A 24,190-nucleotide genomic window follows, 5' to 3' on the forward strand; every position below is an offset into this window, starting at 1 on the left:
CGGCCGCTCGATGAAAACCCACTCTTGCGCATTTTTATCCAGTTCCCACGGCAGGGAGATCAATCAGAACAAGAAAATTGGTTTGCTATCCCATACTGGGGACCGATGGTCATTAAGGGTTACGGACTGGATTCCAAGGGAAGGGAAGCGTAGCAGGGGGCGGCAGAAAGTTAGGTGGGCGGATGAGATTAAGAAGTTTGCAGAGACGACATGGTCACAATTAGTACATGGCCGGGGTTGTTTCAGAAGTATGGGAGAGGCCTTTGCCCTGCAGTGGGCGTAACTAGGCTGACGATGATGATGTTGACTGGGGACGAGAGAGGAGGAAAGTAGAAAGATGGTGAAATAGAGAGGCACCGACCACAGGATCTAAACACCATTAAGGCTGTGATTTACACATGACGATCGTTAATTTACTTGTTCCGCACTCATTTTAGCGAGGGGAGCGTGCCAGTGAGGGAAACGGGAGAACTTTTCTGTGCAATCCTTTCACTGCAACAATGCGAGATTTCTAGCAGAACTCCAGGGAGGTTAAATAGGAACACTGCTCCGACGGCTCAAAATGACGTGACAGCTAAGTAACCACGTTATACTATCAGCGTCTTGTTTTACCGAATTTTTTAGAAGAATAGTAAACTGGGTGAGTTGGCGTATCTGTTCATGGTTGCAGTGCTATAACTGACACGGGATGAAATAAGGAGGCGACCGACAGAGTGCTTTGACCGTCGTACTATTGTGTCTTGCTTTCGTCCCGTGTCAAGTTTGCGCTACCCCTACAGCCATGAGCGCTTTTTTCCTATTAGAAAAGTTTAAAGTTCCAAAGCTGAACAGGAGCCTACGATGGAAGTTCTGGATTACCTTTTTTGCATATCTCGTGCTCGTCGACGTACTTGCAAATCTCGCCGCACGAGCATTGCGGCCTTCCACTGCGGCTCCAGCGTTTCACGGCTGCCTGTGGGCTGCAAGAATAACGCGTGGTGCGCGCCGACGGACGTGCCACTAGTGGTGGCACGAAGAAGGTCGTCCAAGAGCGAACAAAAACTGTTTCATTTCGTTGTAATTTTTTCTGAGTATTATTTGGTTATTATTTTTAGCGCTAGGACTTACGATGCAAAATTTGTTTAGTTTTCACAGGAACCAATTACTACCTTTTTGTAGTATGTTTACAATATGTATGTTTACAGTAGCCTGCTTACAAAAGCATTGAAAGGTGACCTAAGAAATAGTAATATCAAGCATTCATTCAAATTCCTGTATGTTAAACTGGCTTTCATTAAAGAAAGACCGGATCCCAGACCGAAAGAAAAGCTGCGGTTTCAGCAGCTCGACGTGGGCTTCAGCGCTCATTGTACTTAGCAGCAGGCACAATATTAAAAGATACATAATGACCGCATCAACCGTAGGCTGATCATCAGAGCAAAACTAATAAAACGGCCGAGATATGCATTTAGGCATCGACGTTCGCACCTGTTTGCTGAGATGAGGATGGGACAACTTGACGTCTTGAAGCTTGGTATGCTCAGCCAAAAAAAAAAAAAACAACAAGACCGGTGTCCACTTCTAGGGTCTACTCCGAGTGGTTTGCCATTGCATATCTGCGTAACAGGGCAACATGTTTCATTGAACATTTGCGAAATCCAGCAGAGGATTGCTGAATGCAGCTTGCAGTCTGATTCGACTGAGTGAGCCACAAAAATAACTAATCTAACTTGGTAAATTAAAGCCCACATTAGTGTGATGTACAACATCACACTACTATGGGCGATCGGTGTTTGTAAGAGAATCCGCCACAAGTTACGCTAATGTGGCGGATTCTCTGGCTTATACAGCAAAATAATCGGTGCGCGAGAAAAAAATTATTTTTGCGTTCCCCTTATAGACACTGATTTAAGGAAAAAGGGCTAGAGCTGACCACATGATCTACTTATTTTTATCTGCGAGTATACTCAACAAAAATGTGTGTCCTAGCTGCTTAGTGGTATCTGAAATTATGTAAGTATTGCATATGTGCGTGTTGTCTAAAGTAATTGAATATTGAAAATGCTCGTAGGGATCCGATGTGCGTATATACGCAAATTATGGACACATGTAGAAGACTCAGCTTCCAGTGCAAGTGAACTGTCCCACAGGCCTGGAGTTTATCGTGCAAATAGATTCGCTGCACGCATTTGTTACCAGAAAATATATGTCACATGAAATGACATGCAAGGAAGTGTTCAAAATATTGCACAGTTAATAAAATGCCTACGCCATTAATATGTGGGTTCATGCACTCGATTTCGTCCGTATTACGGACTCACCTGTTGATTGCTTCCTGGCACAGAAATACTCAGCACACCATCAGGCTTTAATGTATTTCTGCGGTGGCCTTTCTAGAGGCATGATTGTTCAAAGTGCAGCAATTAAACCGATTCTATAACTTGCTTGTAGATTCGCCAGTACAATTCCGGTTGCGCTGATCCACCTGTCCAGCAATTCCCTATTACTGAAGAGAAGTCTGCAAATAAAATACTGCTCCGCATCTAAAAAAAATGCTCTACTGTGACGCTTCTCAAACGATTACGATGCATCACGAGGGCTGTCTACTCGCGTGATGTTCTCAACAAGAAGATACATTCGTTTACTTACATATGAAGGTAAATGCAAGAGCCCTTCGGGGCTTGGGTGCGGCACAAAAGACACGAAAGTGCCATAGTGTCCGATATTGTTGCGCGATCACATGTCAAACCTGAACTGTGCAAAAATACTACGCACCCAAAAACACAGAGATTCGAAACCGAAATTCGCGCCATGCTTTATTGAATGAATGCGTACACTGTGATTTACATAAATTACGCACTTAGCAAGCACTTTCTGTAAACTTAATATTCTCACATCACTTTGATAAAACCATCAGGTATGCGTTTTTAATGACAAAGCATAAGGCGACCTGTACTTGTTTTCAGCTCTTTCAACAGCGATTACGCTGGCCACATTAACAAGTAGCAACAGGGCGGCGCCCTAGCGGTTCTCCCCTTTTCAGCCCAGCTTTTCCTCTAGAGTTGGTTATATTAACTCTATGGGTTATATTCTAAATCTTCTGGAGTGGAAATGGCTCACCCAAAGTGAAGACGGTCACCGCCATCTTGCTTGGGGTAAAAAGCCCGCGCCGCCGTGGTTAGCCGCCGTAGCAGCACGGAGTGTGCTGCTGCGCTGCTCTTGTAATGGTATTTAATGATTGCGGTATGCTATTCTAGATCACTGAAGCACCTCAGTAGGCAATGTTGAAATAGTGCGCTGCTGTCAGCTGTACATATTGTCTTAAGAAGACGCTGGGAATAATATCTCACCTGTAAGTACACGTTCCTCTTTGCGTACAGTCGCCTGTATGGTGTGCATTTTCTTCAGTTGAGAAGCATTGGGAAGATGCAGGTGCATGCTTGAAGTAGCAACTTAGCACTATAAAAACAGGTCATTGTCCACCTTTCTTATTTCCGTGTTTTTATCGCGCTAAGTTACTACTTCAATTATGGAAGACCAACTAGCCCAACAATCAACTCTTCTATGTGCATGGTGCATTACGTTACACGTGTATCGATGTTAAAGTTGTTAAAATGTTGGCTGGGATTTCACCGCTAGCTTCAGCACGCTCGAGTTCTGCTCAAGTACCCATGCGGTCTGATTGTACGTACCACAATATGTCTACTTGTAATAATGCTTAAGCGCAAGGGCGCTTAGGTACCGAGCATTAGGTACTAATGGGTACTACTGGGCAGCTTTTTAAAAACTCGCATTTTTTTATAATTGCGAGTTCGTTAAAGCGTAATCATTCTTTGGCGAGTACCCCAACCCCACCATGTGAACGTGTAATGCCTTGTAGCTGCACAAAAATGCGTAATTTGCGAAGTTAAGAGATCGAATTGTTATAATAGTGCAAATGTAGATGATTGGTAGCTTTATAAGTGATTTGCAACAATTTAAGCCAATAAGGAAATTGATCAGAGAGAATTACCATAGGGATACACACTGCTCCATAGAAAATGCATGGGGAAGCTTATAATTAGGGGGAGGCCAAATGAAATTCGGCGTTGGCCAACTTGAAATCTGGGAGCAGACGAACCTGAAATTTAAGGGTGGGCCACCCCAAATTTCAAGTTGACCTACCCGGAAATTTCAAATTTGTCCCCCCCCCCCCCCCCACACACACACACACAACTCAAATTTCAAGTTTGGCCAACCCCAGCATTAAGTTGGCCTACGCACTAATTTTAAGTTGGTCCATTCCCAAATTTAAGTTGGGCCATCCCCAAATTTCAGGTTGTCCCAACCCCAAATTTCAGGTTGACCCACCGCCAAATTTCAAGTTGGCCCACCCTCCAATTTCATTTGGCCTGCCTCCGAATTTCAAGTTAGCCCAGCCCCATATTGCAATTAGCCCACCCCCCAATTTAAGTCGGCCCATCCTTACTATAAGCTTCTCCATGTATGTTCTATGGAGCCCTATGCACCCCTATGGGTATTCTCTCTGGTAACTTTCTTGTTGACTTAAATTGTTTCCAATCGCTTATAAGTCTACCAATCATCTACATTTAGACTAGTATAACGATTAAATGTCTTCGAAAATTACGTATTCTTGTGCAGGTGCAGGTACAGGACACAGAACTTTTCGCGTGCTGGTGCTGGCGTAGTCGCCAAAGGATTCTTACGCATTAAACGAAGTTAATCGTAACAACCACTTAAGACTCACAAAAGACAAATGTAGAATCATATATTGCTGTAACTAACTTGTCTCATCACAAGTAAAATAGTTATGTAAGATAAATATTTTTTGTGCACTTTTTGATCGGGGAAAAGAAAACGCTGTGTGACGGCAGACGACGCAGCAATGCAGTTTTGCGTAGTTTTGCGACGCTCCGCCACGCATTGCAGATCCCGCAATCTTTTGCTGCTGACAGTACCAGGTTGCATGAAACGCACTTTGCTAAGGCACCGCTTCGCATTTGCTTCCCATTGGGACGAGGCCGTTAGCATGACAGCAAGTCGCTGGGATAGTAACTTCCCATTACTCGCTCTCCTGACTAGCGCGCAGGCATGACCCAAGGCAAGGTTCTCGGAGGTTCGAGTGTCCTCAACTCGATGAGCTTTGTGCGGGGAAATCGCAAGGACTATGACACCTGGCAGGATGGGTATGGTGCTCACGGCTGGAGTTACGAAGATGTCCTGCCCGTCTTCAAAGAGATCGAGACCTACTACATCCGCAATCCGGGTCGTGAGTGCAATGTTATAAGTTTACTCTTTCAAAAAGAAAAAAAAAGAACACGAGAAGAGCGCTAACCAAACAGGGATTGGTTAGCGTTGGTATCGTCCACTGAAATGACCTTCAACCAGCTGACGTCACGTTATCTTAATTACTATTTGTGCTCACGCAGACTGTCGTCTAGCAATGTTTGAAGAAATATCTTGAAGCACTTTTTGAGTACGCGGAAACAAGTGTTATCACATTCTCTGGCCACACTGTTTCTGTTTAAACACTGTTTCTTCGTTTAAATATTGCACGGGTTCCCACAATAGGTACTAGAATTGTTAAATAAAACCGTGGGGACCCAACGGGCTTTTTGGAATCTATGCGAAGGGAAGCTTTCGTGAAACGGTAAAGCAAACGCTGTTTTCTGCAACGCATATTCCAGCATAGCGATTGCGTGCCTGCCCGGCAAATCAAGAAGACGCAGAAAAACCCACCACGTGACCCATGTGATCACGTGATCGAGCATTGCACTTTCTCGGCCCATTATATTATTACCCCGTCTCCAGGATCGACCCACCTTACTCGGCTAAAAGCCGACACAACAGACGCGTCCTTAGCTAGCAAAGAAGACATAAAGGTTCGCATTAATTAACACAAACATGGCCGAAGCTCCCTTAAGGGGAATTATCGTGGTGCGAAGCATTATACTCGTATAGTGGCTCTTATATGCGCGTTTGAGAGCTAAACGTTCTTGCTTCTCTGCTTCCGTTAGACTAGGGTAACGCTGTCTATCCACGGCTGTTCTTTCACATGACGTAGAAGCATGCCCCCCCCTTTTTTGGTCGAGGTGTGTTTGCAGTCCGAGAGCAGCAGCGGCTGCGGCGAGCGCCGCCCAATCACTTGCGCGCCAGGCTCCGCTGGCCTCCTCGAAGCCCCGTGGTTCAGGCATTGTCCGCAATAGAGAGTAAAAGGTGGTCCGAGGTTTCGCAGCACTAAAGTAGGGAGCCCGCTAACAGCCGAGAAGTTCCCAATAATGGTTTAGAAAGCTTGATACTGGTCCTTAATTGGCTGTTAACAGATAGGTAGGACATTGGGCAAAATGAAAAATCACCGTCCCTTTCCATCCGTGAAAATGGTCAAACAGTGAAACTGTGTCATTTAGACCGAGTGTTACACCGTGCAATGGAGTATTAGTGCAATGCTGTATTTGTTGATGGTCGGGGCAGCCGTTTAAACTCGGCATCCCTGGCGCGCAGCTCGAGGTTACGACGACGAGCCCGTTGACGAGCCAACTCTCGTTCTTCCTCAGGAGTACGCACTACTCGTGATCATCCCATAGTTGTAGCTGGCATGGAATGTGCGGAACCACTAATCTAAAGCTCCGTGTACTGGGCGCAAGACCCGCACTTCTAGCTGGCCCAATAAGTGCCGGCAGCCACGCGCGCCTCTAATGGCATTTCAATCGCTGGCCAGTGTTCCGTGGCCGCAAACCGCAAGCATAAAATTTATGGTTTTTCTCCGCGGCAGGGTGGAATCAATCGTCGATAAATTCGACGCCGATTTTTCTTGGTCGCTGAAAGTGCGCCGTGTGACAACGGTCTGAGATTGGCGCATAATGTGGCCTTCTCACTCCGCGGACACTCCAACCCCTTTTCTCGTGTTGAGCTCTTCCTCTCCCGCTAGGTCACGTGGCCCCTTTTTAGCGAAGTCCGACAACGACGGCACAGGGTCCGTATAAACAGCTTCGCTGTAAAATTGGTGGATCTCTCTTTCATAGGAATCGGTCATAACACTAAGGTGGAACAATTAGTCCCAGCTTTGTTGGATGTTAAGAGACAGCCTCGAAAGGCGGGAGTGTGCTCGGGGTAGGCGAAGCCGGTGCAACCAGACATCACAGGCACCCTACGACGGCACAAGGATCCGTGACAGTTGGAACACACACGATAGCTGCCGAACGACTCGCGACCGGGAAGCATTCTCCGGAAACGTTGCATTGCACGCAATGAAGCGCCGCTTAAAATCCGCTATAGAAACCACGGGCGTTCGCAAACCATACGAACGAAGCCGAAGGCGTTGCCCGTAAATCGCCTCACGAACTCGCGGTCCGCTGCCGCTAAAGAAACACTGCTTGCGGACCGGCAGCTGTCTTGCGGCTTCACTTGGCGAGTGACCTCCTGTTGTCGAGCGGCTTCGCCGGAGTTATATCACCTTGGTCGCTCGGTTAAGCAGCGCAGTGACTGGCGACGCGCTCAGCTCCACCAGCGCTAGAGGCACAGTTCGTTGTGCTTCGGGCTGGAGTATCTGTCGCTGGTCATCTTCGTGGCATTCTCCCGCTGCCCTCCTGCGGCGCTTAACGCTGCAGCATTGTCAGTTGGCGCCATTGCAAGCGGAGCAGTAGGCGGCGTGCAAACACTGCTGCTCCACGTTTAAACTGCACTCCCGATGGAACCAGCCGTCGTAGGCTAATCCGACGCGGAAGGGAATCCATGTGGTGAAGCGGCGTCGTAACAGTAGGCAGTCAGAAAACAGAGCTGATAGAATTAGGCTTACTGTATAGGCTACAAAGGGAGCCTGTAGAGTAATTTTACAGGTGATAATATTGATGATGATGATGATGATTTTATTGGCATCCTCTCTGAAACGGAGGCCGGTGACACATAGTTACCTAGCCATCATGAGTTAATCAGGTATGCTATACATGGTTTTCGTTCTAGCATGTTTGTATACATCTTCGTAACTTATTTTTTCTCTTCCTCAAAACTTCTCTATCTACCTTGTACCGCTACCTGTGCCTGTAACGGATACCTGTCTTGACCTTCTCGCCTAATTACCTTGTCTTGTCTAATTTACCTCGTCCTGACCCTCTCGAGCAAATTTGGAGCAGATTGAGCTCCGACGTGCACCTTCAGCTCATCCCAAGAGCCATGACCTGTGTCCTCCTTTCCACCGCTCTGCCTGTGTCTGACGGTGATCATGTCGCCTATCCTGTCGCGGACATCCTCCTTGCCCATCACGCTATTTCTCCGCACACCGTCGTCACTAGCATCAAAAACTACAAGCCTTCCTCTCGTCAACTTGAAATTGGTGACCACGTCCTACCGCAACGCGCGACGTGGTAAATATGCATGCCTTATGTGCGCATATTTAAATTCTGTAAATACATCTCGCGTTTTGCTTTGTCCTTTCGATACATTTTTGCACTCACGCGTCACGTTTTTCTTCCTGCATTGGTCCAGCTGGACTGTGAACACGAACGAACGAACGACCGAACGACCGAACGACCGACCGACCGACCGAACGAACGAACGAACGAACGAACGAACGAACGAACGAACGAACGAACGAACGAACGAACGAACGAACGAACGAACGAACGAACGAACGAACGAACGAACGAACGAACGAACGAACGAACGAACGAACGAGCGAGCGAGCGAGCGGACGGACGGACGGACGGACGGACGAACGAACGAACGAACGAACGAACGAACGAACGAACGAACGAACGAACGAACGAACGAACGAACGAACGAGAACGAACGAACGAACGAACGAACGAACGAGCGAGCGAGCGAGCGAGCGAGCGAACGAACGAACGAACGAACGAACGAACGAACGAACGAACGAACGAACGAACGAACGAACGAACGAACGAACGAGCGAGCGAGCGAGCGAACGAACGAACGAACGAACGAGCGAGCGAGCGAGCGAGCGAGCGAACGAACGAACGAACGAACGAACGAACGAACGAACGAACGAAGTATATAAATAAATGAACCCATGCCAATGATGAAGTCTAATATATTCACTTATTACCAAATGGCTGTCTTGATCTCTGTGGTCGTCAAGATCATTACTATTAGCATCTCTGCTTTCTACTCTCTACTCACTTTCTTTCTGCTCTTGTCTTTTAAACAGCAACTTTTAAACGCAACAATACTACGTAACAGTAATGCGTAACATTTTGCAACAACATTGAGTAAGTGCTAACAAAAGTGGTGCTTGGAAAACTTGCCAGCTACAGTGTCTTCGTAGACACTGGGAACTTCGAAAATGGGCGCACGGAGAAGCAGGTATACACCACACGGCCTGCTACTGACGCCCTCTTCTCTGTCGAAGACCACTTTCCAATTTTTTCGACATCTTAGAGATCGGACTCTCAGGACCACTCTTTTGTACTGTGAAATGAAGCGAACGTTTTCGGTATAAACAATACGAAGTACAAAGGGTCATTGGACCCGTATACGTATAAGATGTAGCAATAGGCCCACTTAAAAAAAAAGTAAAAAAAAAGACGAGACAGCATCTGCAGTCCTCAAACGAAAACATGAATGAGAAACTCTGCTTGAAACAAAATTTCCGAAGCAGGAACTCTGCCAAGCCAATGAGCCACTCATGTCTTCACGAGGTCATTTCCAATGGTGCCCCTCTCCTTAATACGCAGGGCCGGCTTCCTATTCCCGACTTTTTCTCCTGGCGACAAAGTTCTTCTTTGGACTCCTGTGCGCCTTCCCGGCTCATGCGAAAAATTCCTCACTGGATTTATCGGACCTCAAACGGTGATTGAGCGCACATCCGTTATTTACCGCGTCTCGTCCCTCAGAACACCGTCCGATCACTATTGCCATGGGACGGAGATGGTGCATCTCTCTCGTTTAAGGCCACGTACTCGACGCATTTCATAATACGCCCGCGTGGCCAGGCGGCCGCTTCCCCAGCGAGAGGGAATTAGTGTGAGTGCAACACACGCCTGACTCTCATAATCATAATGTATGCATATCATCATCGATTGTACATCTTCCTGATCTGCATATATTATCATCAGATGCGCCGCGTGATCTTCGTGGCGGCAGTCCGAGCTCGGCAGGAGTAAAGCGTTTCCTTTTATTCCGTTGCCGCGCAGTTCTCGCCCTCTGTGTTGACGGGCCGACAATATCCTCCTGCTGTTCGGTCTTGAAGCTTGAGCAAAGCACCTGAAGGCAACGTAACTCTAAATCAGATCAGTTTCATGTCAGTGAGCTGCACAATCAGCGACGCCCATGCTATTACACACGGACATGAATTATTTACGCACGTACATAACGACAAATGGTTCACTTTTTGCTTTCGTTCAGAGTACCATGGCACGAGTGGAGAGATCCCAGTCAACTACGCCAACACTCATACGTCACTGAGTGACGCTTTCCTCAAGGCGTGCAACGAGTCGGGATATCTGTACGTCGACTACAACGGACGGCGACAGTCGGGTGAGTGCGCACTTTTCCTCGACGGGACAGAGGCTTCCAATGCTTTCGCTTGTAATAACATACTTACAGATTACGGAAACTAACGCATAATTCCTAATCAGGCTCACAATTTTATCAGTAGGCTTGCTTTACAGAGTAGTTTAAGTTCGATTCCGTGCACTGTCGGTTTTAAAGGGACTGACAATTGGCCAGACTGTGTTGTGAGATGTTGATGAAAATGAAATGACCATGTTTTATAGTGATAGAATCGAGCACGCTATTCCCTGTTTAAGTCGGAATTATAATTTCAAAAAGTAATACTCTAGAAAACCAGTAAGTGGCGCGGCCTGGCAGTGAAATCTTGGTACTTCGGATGTAATCTATCAGATTACTGTACGTAAGTCGGCTGCTATTAAGTACATCATACTTATTGCTTAAACTCGCAGTTCATATATTATCAGACGCTTGCAGCTTTATTCTACGCGTATTACAAAGTAAAGAAAGTCCACGCTAACGAGCGGAGCGCGCGTCCCATCTCGATGAATGGCGGCGCACGCACGCGCGAGTTTGCGAGTAATTAATACCGAAAGCTGTCTGGTCTCCCTGTGAGATACAGGATACTAGTTGTGCCGTAAATGGGTGCCAGCAGTACAATATTACCCCGCGCGTGCCTACGGCGGCATGCTGAACTGTGTATCACATTGAAAAGCGTCGTTTTGCTTCAGAAAACTTAGCTTGGCTTGGCCAAAGACGCGCTTGACTGGTTAATCACCAATGAAGCTGGACAGGAAACCACGAAATCACGTAGCTGTAATGGAATAGATAATTTGACACTTCGTAACACATGGATCGCAGGAACATCGACTTGATAAACAAAATAACAACAAAATAACACTTTCTCCCAGCTAGGGCCGCATTTGTCGTCTGCCTCCTTCAAATTGAGGCGTACAATCGTTATAATCGCAATCGTGCTCACATATCACTGGTTTTAGCATGCTTCCAATGAACGATTACAATCTCACTGCAGATAGAAAAATTCTGATAAAAATTGTTCCACGGCGTTTTCCCCCTTACCACTTCTTGATTAGACATTCTGACCGGTAAGCTTTCCCTTGCACTAAAAAAATGGGCACCATAGAGATTGGTTGTCAGTTCTTTTAATGTGTGCGGCACCGATAGCGATTGTGGTAAAAAGAAAAAAAAAAGAACTAAGAATACAGAAAGCAAAAAAACACCTTGCGCATAGCCTTTTAACTTCATGCGAGTAGTTTTCACTTCTGCGCGCTTCATAGATAAAAAAAAAAATTCCCACGTAATAATATTTGCGCATTTATCGTGGCGTCGTGCTTCTGTGAATGGTAATACGTCACAAATGTGGAGAAATCGGTTTGTAAAACCCACAAGAGATGAATTTCACTCTTGAGAATACGAGAAGGCTCGACCAGACGACAACTCCTGAGCTTCCATCGAACCTTCGTCGTAATCGGCCGCGGGCACCTGGACGCGTGGGTTTCTCAGTTTTCGGCGGTCTCTCGACGTGCTCGGTGGCACAGCTTTGTTCACGCAACGCTCGAGTGTCCGTTCTGCAAAGCCCAACGGCCGAAATGCGGAGGCCTGCGTACTCGAGCTCGGCATGTTGTCGTCTCGCAGGGTATTCGAGGGTGGAGGCCAACGTGGCCCACGGGACGCGGCAGAGTGCCAACAGGTGCTTCCTCTCGCCTGTTCGACGTAAGCGGCCGAACCTTCACATCAGCCTCTACAGCCTCGCGACCAAGGTGAGCGCCTCTGCACGCGCGTATCTCCGGCGTATCTCTGTGCCGCACCCACAGAGTGACCAGACAAGTCAATTTAGGCGAGACACCTCCAGCTTGTTCGGCCGCAGTCCAGAAGATTGCAACGGTGTTATTTTCTGTCCTGCTCTCCTGCGTCTCGCTCGTAATAAGCTTAAAATGCAGCATGGTGGGCCTGCGAGGCACGCCTGAGTCTGCGCTACTCTGAAATATCGACATTGCTCTGAGCATTACAGTAAAGAAAGAAAGAAGGTGTCGCTTTGCTCAAGTACCGACAGGAAGCGCACGTAAAGACTCGAGACTCTAACAGATCCAGCCAGAACAGAGAAGGCTGAGAGATGAAAATTTAGCATAGGAAATTTTTGGTGGAAGAAAGCAGAAGGAAATGTCCCTAAAGACACGTCCGCAGGACCCGATGAAACCGCAATACAAGTAACCAAATACCTCGGTCCATAGAGCAAGGAACTGCTGACCAATGCCCTAGAACGAGTGATTAGAACGAAAAAAGTTCGGGTTGGATAGTGTCAAAGCAAGATTAAGTTCATCTACAAAGCCAAAGGCGATAAGGATAAGGCGAGCTCGTACAGATCAGTTACAGTAAAGTGGGTGATACAAAAGGTGTCCCAACTATTATGCCCGAAGATTTAAAGATATGCGAATGCCACGCAGCTGGGCAGAGCCAAGGAAATATTGCTTGCCGTCGCTTGGAGATACTCACATTATTTTTTGCATTCGTCCAAATTACGTAATTGTTCTTAATTAATTAAGCAACTTCCCGAATATCATACTTAGATATAAATTGTCGATGAGAAAATTCTAGAGTGACATGAAAAACTCCCGATGCAGCTTTTTGTTCCTCAATACGTGCTACATAAAAGTGTTTTCAGAGCGTGGAAAAAACCCGCGAATGCACGCAAAATTGCCGCGCGGCTGGCCGCTTGAGGCACTTGGCGTGTACTCGCGGGCTTCTTTCGATCGCGCTAGAAAAAACACTTTATGTAGCACGTATTGAGAAACAGAAAGCTGCATCGGGAGTTTTTCATGTCGCTCTATAATCCTTTCACTCAAACGTTCCATCTAACTATTATATTTGAGAAGTAGATTAATTAGGAATAGTTGTGTAATTAATGCAGAATGCAAGAAATACTCTGAGTATCTCCAAGCGACGGCAAACAGCATTACCTTGGTTCTGTCCAGCTACGTGGCATCTGCATATTTTTAAATCTTGGTGTATTACAGTTGGGTTACCCTGGATATAAATAAATTACGAATTAAGGCTCATTAACAAGGGCGACTGACAGCGGTCGCGCGACCAAGTTGGTCACAAATGGTCGCCTTTCTCGAAAAGCGACTGTTTTGGGCCCAGTCGCTCGGTGCTCGATTTTTCAGGCACCGAATTTTACCGGTGCTGACATATATGGGGCAGAGACTTGGAGACTGACAAAAAAGCTTGAGAACAAGTTAAGGACCGCGCAACCGCGCAAAGAGCTATGGAACGAATAATGCTAGGCATAACGTTAAGAGACAGAAAGAGAGCGGTTTGGATCAGAGAGCAAACGGGTGCAGCCGATATTCTAATTGACATTAACAGAAAAAAAATGGAGCTGGGCAGGTCATGTAATGCGCAGATTAGATAACCGTTGTACCATTAGGGTTACAGAATGGGTGCCAAGAGAAGGGAAGTGCAGTCGAGGACGGCAGAAGGCTAGGTGGGGCGAGCGGGTGCTAGTTAGAATCGGTTGGCGCAAAACAGGGGTAACTGGAGATCGCAGGGAGAGGCATTCGTCCTGCAGTGGACATAAAATAGGCTGATGATGATAGGTATTATTATTGATCACACGTGGTGAACTATGGTGGACCGAAGAGTTCACTGAATTTATATAAAATTTCGCGATGCTGCACTGAAAAAGGGCAGCGAGGTCTGACAGAAGTCCCTTGCCCTGCACAGCAGCAGGAGTACAGCGCATATGAAGATTTGCTACAATTGTAATAATTCAGCAAATTATGCTATTTGGTGTATAAGTCTACAGCACCATGTTATCGCTAGTTAAGGAAATAGTATTGTCGAGGCTGTATACAACAAAGTACAGTCAGCACGAAAGGCTTGCAGTATTTACCAGGGAAAAAAACAACAAGAAAATGTCAGCAGATCTCGCAGAATTACAAACCAGTTTCCAGCGAAGCTCTCTCTTACGAGCAGTTGAAATGAATGTTTCGGTTTCCTGTAATAGCACTTGAAATAGTGGCCTTTGAAACCTTGCTTGCATGTAACGCTTACAAGCACTTATGTTTAGGAATTTTTAAAAGCCAGTAATTCATCAACACTCGTTTTGCTTCACCAGCACATTTACCCTAGCCTCCCCCTTTCCCGCCCACCCCGTTTTATTGTTAGATTTGATCACGTTTTCGTTCCCATTACTCCCAGAGCATTGAGATGATAAAGTTATGGATCTCTATCGGGCTTAATTTACTGCAAATGCCGAATCGAACCCTTACTTTGGAGTTAGCCTCGCGCTTTTTATTTTCGCCAAATATAAGCAAGGTACCTTGATTAGTTCACTGAGGACCTCAGAGAAACCAACTACGAACGTCTTATGACGCATGAAAATAGGACAGAAAGATATCGAACGTTCAGTAACTATTCGCAGTGATTCTAACTATAGACCAGGAACGTAAAAAAAGCTTTGTCAGACATGAGACATACCATGACCAACCTTCCTATTCCCAGGGAACATAAAGGTGGTACAACCTATAGCTATGTCGGGACAATGCAAAGCATAGCTGATAGCGACCGTATCACAGGTTCTGAAACTTGATTAGGATATTTTCTTTTTTACAAAAGCTGTGTTTGATTCAACTCATCTCACTTCGCACACAATTTTTTCATAGCGTTGCGCCCATGTTCACTAAATTTGATCTCGGTGGCATCTGTAGTTTTGCCAGGGCCAACGGGCTAAATTCTTCTCTGTTCATTAGACATACTCATAACGCTCTAGAGCACTCGCGTGCGTTATTCCTTACCACAGCACCAATTACTCGCCAACTTTGAACTTTACGTATACACATCGCCCATTACCTCGTTTGTCCTCATTGTCACCAAATACAAAGAAACTGCCTTGTTTAGTTCCCAGAGGACACCAAGCGAACCCAGTATACGTATCACGTATATCACCACCACCTCCACCACCACCACCACCACCACCACCACCACCACCACCACCACCACCACCACCACCACCAACAACAACAACAACAACAAGGGTTTAATAAATATGTTTAGCGCTTATAAGTAAGCCAGAAACGTTAAAACTTCGCGACGCATTACAATTACGCTGTGCCAATTTTTTAAAGTGTGAAGTTCGGGAAATGCGCAGTTCTCTTTGTCAAAGGTAGCTGATAAGGTAATTACTGAAGTACTATAGCGCCAAACAGACGACACAAGAAGAAGAGACACGGACAAGCGCTCGTCCGTGTCTCTTCTTCTTGTGTCGTCTGTTTGGCGCTATAGTACTTCAGTAATGCACCAACTAGCCCAACAAAAAGTTTTGCTGATAAGGTAAGTTTGGCACTTTCGATAGCTTGCTGAAATTTTTCTAAATTAATTTTTCTTCCAACAGTAGTATTTGATCAACCCATTTAACATCACGCACAAACTTGGCGTAGCTTCACCCTAATTGAAGCGCTTATCATTGTCCACCTTTCTTCTCTAGTCTAACAATCAACTCTTGTAATGGCTTTGCCCGTATGTTCAAAAATTTAACGTCAGTTGTGGTTGCACTTATGCCATGACAGCGGCGTAGGTCTTGCCCCACTCGTAGGACACACACTAACAACGCTATATGGACCCTACACGTTACACATATCGTGCCACTAATGATGCAAGAATAGGAACAACGTGCTTTGTTTAGTTTACCGAAGACACTGTAGAAACAAACTGCGAGCCTCGCATGACGAACAATATATATACATATACACACACACACACACATATATATATATATATATATATATATATATATATATATATATATATATATATATATATATATATATATATATATATATATATATATATATATATATATATATATATATATATATATATATATATATATATATATATATAATTGCATGCAGCGGTGGCGTAGAGGTAGAACACCCGCCTCGCGTGCAAGAGGTCCGTGGTTCGAATCCCAGTGCCGGCAATTTTCCACCGGATTTAAAAAAAAAATTCGCGTGTTGATAAAATTGCATAAACAGGCCTGGAGTGTGGCCTGATCCCGGTGACCAGAATCGGTAAGCACTCCCTTACCAGAGCAGGATTGGCCACCCGGTGCAGTACTTGGCCACAACCTCCTATATGACCAACACAATCAAACCCCAGCCCTCAGTCCCCAGCAGCTGCGAAGCAACTGACCACGGCGGCGGTCAGACCTGCGACGCTGCAGAGGGTGCTAAGAATCACTGGCTCCGGACAGGCCGCCATTGGAATATGAACCTGGCAACGTTTAACACTAGAACGCTATCTAGTGAGGCGAGTCTAGCAGTGCTATTGGAGGAATTAGAGGGCAGTAAATGGGATATTTTTTTTTATTTGTTGTTTGAGACATACAGCTGTCTCAGGTGTTGCAGCAAAAGGCAGTATTCTTGCCTGACAAAGGCTGCAGCACCCAAAGCATGTTGACACTCTGAAGCAAACAACAGCACAACAAGTTACAATTTTCGAAATATGATAACATATCAAAAGCGATTAACAATTCGAATCTCAATCAGTACATGTTAACAAGGAAAACAAAACAATGATATTGTGGTACATAAGGAAGTTATACAATAAAGTAATGAAGAAAATACGTTTTAACAGATTTCTTGAACCTCAAGCTTGAAGTCAAGGTTTGTAATTGTTCCAGTATTGTGGGATTATTGTTTAGTAAGGTTGATATTTGAAAGTGTAATGCCTGTTTCCCGTAGTTCGTGCGAGTAAGCGGTATAGAGATTGGGTCATGTCTGAGATTATACGGAGTTTCCTTGGTGGCGAAGGTCTCATTAAATTGTATGTGATCAACTTGACGGAGACGGAACGCCTCGAGCGATAGCTTGTGCAAAAATAGGCGATCTATATGGAGTATGCCAAGCTTATCAAAAAACGGTTTAGTGTGTGCAAGAACAGGTAGGTTACAAACTGCCCTTACGGCTCTTTTTTGCAGCCTATATAGTGACATAAGGTTAGTTTTGGTAGTAGTTCCCCAGACCAGAAGGGAATAGTGTAGACGAGAGTGTATTAGTGTGTAATATAGCTGTTTCTTTAAATTCATTGGGATAAGATGCTTTAACATGTTAATCATTCCCGTCGCTCTACGAATGTCGGCTCTGAGGGTCTCCACATGAATGGACCAACACAGGTTTTCGTTAAACCATACGCCTAAAAATTTTACGCACTTCGTATTTTCTATAATGCGCCCCCCAAAATTTAACTCGTAGTGACCCGTCAGCTGCTTTCCTTTAGGTCTAAATATGACGTACTTTGTTTTTTCGCAGTTCAGTTGTATTTTATTTGAATTTAGCCAACAGTTGAGGTCCCCCATCCATCTATTGGCTGCGGTAAATGCTTCTTGAATGTTGTGATCAGAGAAGAAAACGCTGGTGTCATCTGCATACAAGGTTATGCACTGTGTGTTTGGGATGTTGACAATATCATTGATATAGAGAAGAAACAAAGTTGGGCCTAGGATTGAGCCCTGAGGAACACCGCAGTTTAAATCAAGAAGTTGGGACTTAGAATCATTTAGGCAAACAAACTGCTTACGGGAGCTGAGATAGTTCTTGATTAAAGTATATGCTACACCTCTTATGCCATACCAGGGTAACTTTCGGAGCAAAATATCGTGATTAATAGAGTCAAAAGTCTTTCGGAAATCTAAAAATACTCCAATAGTGTAAGTCTGTTTTTCAAAGTTCTTAATTAAGTGGTCTTTCGCATGCAAAAGCGCTTGCTCGCTTGCTCAGTAGACTTTTGTTTCTGAAACCCGAATTGTGCTGGTACTATTGCTTTGTTTTTTGTCAAGTGCCCAACTATTCTTTTATTTAAAATGCGTTCAGGGATTTTATAAAAGATAGGAAGAACTGAAATGGGTCTGAAATTATTGAGGTTATCTAACGCACCCCCCTTATGCAGTGCCACTACTCTCGCAATTTTCATGAGCACGGGAAATTCACCAGTCGATAAGACGAGGTTGCAGATATGCGAAAGCGGGTGACATATAACTTGCGCTACACTCTTTATACGCTTGTACTTATTTCGTCCGCTCCGCATGCGCAGTTATTGTTTAGTGTAGATATGACGTCTGCTATCTCGGCTGGGCTTGTTGGGTACAGGAATATGGTGGGCATATCAGAACATCCTTTGTATGCTTCACAACGGCCTACAGGAGCATCGCTACACTGCGCAGCAGAAACCTGGAAATGCGAGTTAAATTTGTTGGCTAGGCATTCCCCTGATAATGGTATCCCGTCGATAACTATTGACTGAGGACAGTTCGCTTTGTTGCCCGCCAATAATTCTCGAAATGTTCTCCAAAGCAGTGAAGGATTGTTTGCAGCCGCAGTAAACTTATTCTGATAGTACTCACGTTTAGCCTTCTTCATTTTAGAGTTTGTTTTATTTCGAAGCTGCTTGTAAGCTTGCAGGACGTGTGGATCTTTCGATTTAATGAATGTTTCAAATAACTTTTTACGGCGTTCAATTTCTTTATATAGTTCATAGGAGACCCAAGGCTTTCTAATTTTTCGGTGCGTTTTGCGCATTTCTAGTGGGAAACAAGTGTCATAAATTTCTTTAAAGAGTGCTATAAACTTACTGTAAGCCTGGTCAACATTTTTTTCTCTCTCTATTACACTCCAATCGGTGTTAGTTACAAGCTCTTGGAACTTTATAATGTTATTGTCACTTATTTTTCTACTTGCTCTGGCTTCTTTCCCATTCCGCGAAACACTACGATGAGTAGAGCGCGGTATAATGCAAAAGATTGGTAAATGGTCACTGATGCCGCTAGATATTATGCCCGAGACCATTTCATCGCTTAAATGGTTCGTTATACACAAGTCTAACAGTGTCCTTGTTTCGACATTAATTCTTGTTGGCGCTTCGATTAAATTCTGACAGCCATAAGAGTGAATCACATCTAGTAGATCACATTTATGAGAGTTTTCAAGAAGGAGGTCAATATTAAAGTCACCAGTGAGTAACACGGGCACTTTCAACAACAAGCTGTGCTCCAGGATCTTTTCAACAGTTTGCAAAAAAATATTCACACTGCCTGCAGGTGGACGGTACAGGACAGCAAGAAGCAGGCCGTCACACTCAACCACAAGTGATTCGCAATCATCGTTAACCATACTGTACTCTTTTAACTCGTTGTACAATACGTCATTGCGAAAATAGAATGCAACGCCACCACCTCTTCGTTTACATCGCGAAATAGACACACAGCTGTAACCTTCAAGTTCGGGAATAAAATCATTAGAACTGAACCAGGTTTCTGTAAAAGCCAAGACATTGAAACTATAGTGCAGAGAGTCAAGAAGCATGTTAACTTCGTCAAATTTGTTCCTGAGGCTTCTAGCGTTCATGTGAAAAACTGAGAAGCATTGCCTGTTATGAACATAGTTGCCCACATCTACTCGGAACGTTGCTTGACTATAGTATTGGTTGTCTCTTTGGCTAAGTAGCTCTGCCATTTTATATCAGTGTTACTGACAATGTCAGCTTCTATTCTATCTTGGACAAGTCATCTTCTGATTGAATTCTGATTGCGCGATCCCCATGACGTTTCAATAACGTCATGGGGATTAATAGGGGCTATTATAGGGGCTATTATAATTAATAGGGGCAATATAATAGGGCTCAGTGAAGTTAGGAGGCCAAAAGAAGCATATACAGTGATAAAAAGCGGGCACGTCCTGTGCTACCGGGGCTTAGCAGAGAGAAGGGAACTAGGTGTCGGATTCCTGATTAATAAGAGTATAGCTGGTAACATACAGGAATTCTATAGCATTAACGAGAGGGTGGCAGGTCTTGTTGTGAAACTTAATAAGAGGTACAAAATGAAGATTGTACAGGTCTACGCCCCTACATCCAGTCATGATGACCAGGAAGTCGAAAGCTTCTATGAAGACGTGGAATCAGCGATGGGTAGAGTGAAAACTAAATACACTATACTAATGGGTGACCTTAATGCCAAGGTAGGCAAAAAGCAGGCTGGAGACAAGGCAGTGGGGGAATATGGCATAGGCACTAGGAATATCAGGGGGGAGTTATTAGTAGAGTTTGCGGAACGGAATAATATGAGGATAATGAATACCTTCTTCCGCAAGCGGGATAGCCGAAAGTGGACGTGGAGGGGCCCGAACGGCGAGACTAGAAATGAAAACGACTTCATACTCTGCGCTAACCCTGGCATCATACAAGATGTGGACGTGCTCGGCAAGGTGCGCTGCAGTGACCACAGGATGGTAAGAACTCGAATTAGCCTAGACCTGAGAAGGGAACGGAAGAAACTGGTACATAAGAAGCCGATCAATGAGTTAGCGGTAAGAGGGAAAATAGAGGAATTCCAGATCAAGCTTCAGAACAGGTATTCGGCTTTAACTCAGGAAGAGGACCTTAGTGTTGAAGCAATGAACGACAATCTTGTGGACATCATTAAGGAGTGTGCAATGGAAGTCGGTGGTAACTCCGTTAGGCAGGATACCAGTAAACTATCGCAGGAGACGAAAGATCTCATCAAGAAACGCCAATGTATGAAAGCCTCTAACCCTACAGCTAGAATAGAACTGGCAGAACTTTCGAAGTTAATCAACAAGCGTAAGACAGCTGACATAAGGAAGTATAATATGGATAGAATTGAACATGCTCTTAGGAACGGAGGAAGCCTAAAAACAGTGAAGAATAAACTAGGAATTGGCAAGAATCAGATATATGCGTTAAGAGACAAAGCCGGCAATATCATTACTAATATGGATGAGATGGTACAAGTGGCTGAGGAGTTCTATAAAGATTTATACAGTACCAGTGCCACCCACGACAATAATGAAAGAGAAAATAGTCTAGAGGAATTCGAAATCCCACAGGTAACGCCGGAAGAAGTACAGAAAGCCTTGGGAGATATGCAAAGGGGGAAGGCAGCTGGGGAGGATCAGGTAACAGCAGATTTACTGAAGGATGGTGGGCAGATTGTTCTAGAGAAACTGGCCACCCTGTATACGCAATGCCTCATAACGTCGAGCGTACCGGAATCTTGGAAAAACGCTAACATAATCCTAATCCATAAGAAAGGGGACGCCAAAGACTTGAAAAATTATAGACCGATCAGCTTACTGTCCGTTGCCTACAAACTATTTACTAAGGTAATCGCAAATAGAATCAGGAACACCTTAGACTTCTGTCAAGCAAAGGACCAGGCAGGATTCCGTAAAGGCTACTCAACAATAGATCATATTCACACTATCAATCAGGTGATAGAGAAATGTGCGGAATACAACCAACCCTTATATATAGCTTTCATTGATTACGAGAAAGCATTTGATTCTGTCGAAACCTCAGCAGTCATGGAGGCATTACGGAATCAGGGTGTAGACGAGCCATATGTAAAAATACTGAAAAATATCTATAGCGGCTCCACAGCCACCGTAGTCCTCCATAAAGAAAGCAACAAAATCCCAATAAAGAAAGGCGTCAGGCAGGGAGATACGATCTCTCCAATGCTATTCACAGCTTGTTTACGGAGGTATTCAGACACCTGGATTGGGAAGAAATGGGGATAAAAGTTAATGGAGAATACCTTAGTAACTTGCGATTCGCTGATGATATTGCCTTAGTATGGACAGCTGGGCTAGTTGGTTATGATTAGCATTGTGAAACATAGTTCCAGCGCACATTTGAACAAGGACGAGGCGAGAAAGACAACACAAACGCCGGACTTCAACTGAGTTTTATTCATTGGAAACAGGGCTTTATGTACACAGGGGGAGGGGGTGGGGGACTGCTACTGCGCAGGACCACTCAAAAATATTTCCTTGGTCTAGGCAAGGTCATCACAGGTGTCAAAAAATAAAAGGAGAAACTTTTCCCTCTTTTTTTTTTCCCTTCTATTTACGTCACACAGTACAATCTTGTTCATGTCCCGCCCTGCCTAGCTGATTCGACACATAGTTAGGATATTGCCTTACTTAGTAACTCAGGGGACCAACTGCAATGCATGCTCATTGACCTGGAGAGGCAAAGCAGAAGAGTGGGTCTAAAATTAATCTGCAGAAAACTAAAGTAATGTTTAACAGTCTCGGAAGAGAACAGCAGTTTACGATAGGTAGTGAGGCACTGGAAGTGGTAAGGGAATACATCTACTTAGGGCAGGTAGTGACTGCGGATCCGGATCATGAGACAGAAATAATCAGAAGAATAAGAATGGGCTGGGGTGCGTTTGGCAGGCATTCTCAGATCATGAACAGCAGGTTGCCATTATCCCTCAAGAGAAAAGTGTATAATAGCTGTGTCTTACCAGTACTCACCTACGGGGCAGAAACCTGGAGGCTTACGAAAAGGGTTCTGCTGAAATTGAGGACGACGCAACGAGCTATGGAAAGAAGAATGATAGGTGTAACGTTAAGGGATAAGAAAAGAGCAGATTGGGTGAGGGAACAAACGCGAGGTAATGACATCTTAGTTGAAATCAAGAAAAAGAAATGGGCATGGGCAGGACATGTAATGAGGAGGGAAGATAACCGATGGTCATTAAGGGTTACGGACTGGATCCCAAGGGAAGGGAAGCGTAGCAGGGGACGGCAGAAAGTTAGGTGGGCGGATGAGATTAAGAAATTTGCAGGAACGGCATGGCCACAATTAGTACATGACCGGGGTTGTTGGAGAAATATGGGAGAGGCCTTTGCCCTGCAGTGGGCGTAACCAGGCTGATGATGATGATGATATAAAATTGTTCGTCATGCGAGGCTAGCATGTTGTTTCTCCAGTGTCTTCGGTGAACTAAACAAAACACCTTGTTTTCGTTCGAAATTTCTAAATGAGACTTAAAATATATATATATATATATATATATATATATAAAGAAATGAGCTTTCGGTATTTACAACGGCACATTTAAAGCAAATGCGTGAAAGCGTCGCAATGAATCACGCTTCAAATTTTCCCTAATTTCACGGAATTTGAAGTTCCTACCATTAGGAGTCTGGGAAGCATTTTACATAATGGCGGTATGGCACATAGGAAAGCCTGAGTAAGCATCTTTCTACAAAGGCGGCAGTCAACCCACACGGATTAAACATTTATCACTCGTCAGTCAGCACACGATTCTTACTTCAACAAAATTTCCTCGTGCATGGAACAGTTTACTGAGGAAACCGGGATAAGCAACTAAATAACGCTTAAGAATTAGGAGAACGCAGGTGTTTAGTGAATATTTTAAAAGCACATAAGTAACCTACACATTTCAAGTTTTCGATGTATATGACCCAAAATGTGGCCCCTGTTTACTCAAAACATGAAATCTGTAAATTTTCTACTTCTGCCAGGGAACGTGTGCTAATGTAACTCTTACGTTGAAACAGCCTAAGCTTAAATTGGACAAACACACACACACACACACACACACACACACACACACACACACACACACACACACACACACACACACACACACACACACACACACACACACACACACACACACACACACACACACACACACACACACACACACACACACACACACACACACACACACACACACACACACACACACACACACACACACACACACACACACACACACACACACACACACACACACACACACACACACACACACACACACACACACACACACACACACACACACACACACACACACACACACACACACACACACACACACACACACACA

The 24,190-nt window shown here is 44.8% G+C and overlaps 1 protein-coding gene across 4 annotated transcripts in view; it reads left to right on the top strand.

Annotated features, from left to right (window-relative positions):
• LOC135913477 (4-pyridoxate dehydrogenase-like) overlaps nucleotides 1–24,190 on the top strand; it is a 158,867-nt gene that overhangs the window by 70,074 nt on the left and 64,603 nt on the right. For all 4 annotated transcript variants that reach the window (XM_065446033.2, XM_065446032.2, XM_070524537.1 and 1 more), the window contains exons 4-6: nucleotides 5,062–5,248; nucleotides 10,339–10,470; nucleotides 12,100–12,224. In XM_065446033.2, coding sequence (XP_065302105.2) covers nucleotides 5,062–5,248; nucleotides 10,339–10,470; nucleotides 12,100–12,224 — 444 coding nt within the window. The remainder of the gene's footprint in view (nucleotides 1–5,061; nucleotides 5,249–10,338; nucleotides 10,471–12,099; nucleotides 12,225–24,190) is intronic.

The sequence above is a fragment of the Dermacentor albipictus genome, chromosome 8 (genome assembly GCF_038994185.2).
Source record: "Dermacentor albipictus isolate Rhodes 1998 colony chromosome 8, USDA_Dalb.pri_finalv2, whole genome shotgun sequence".
In the NCBI taxonomy this organism is placed as follows: Eukaryota; Metazoa; Arthropoda; class Arachnida; order Ixodida; family Ixodidae; genus Dermacentor; species Dermacentor albipictus.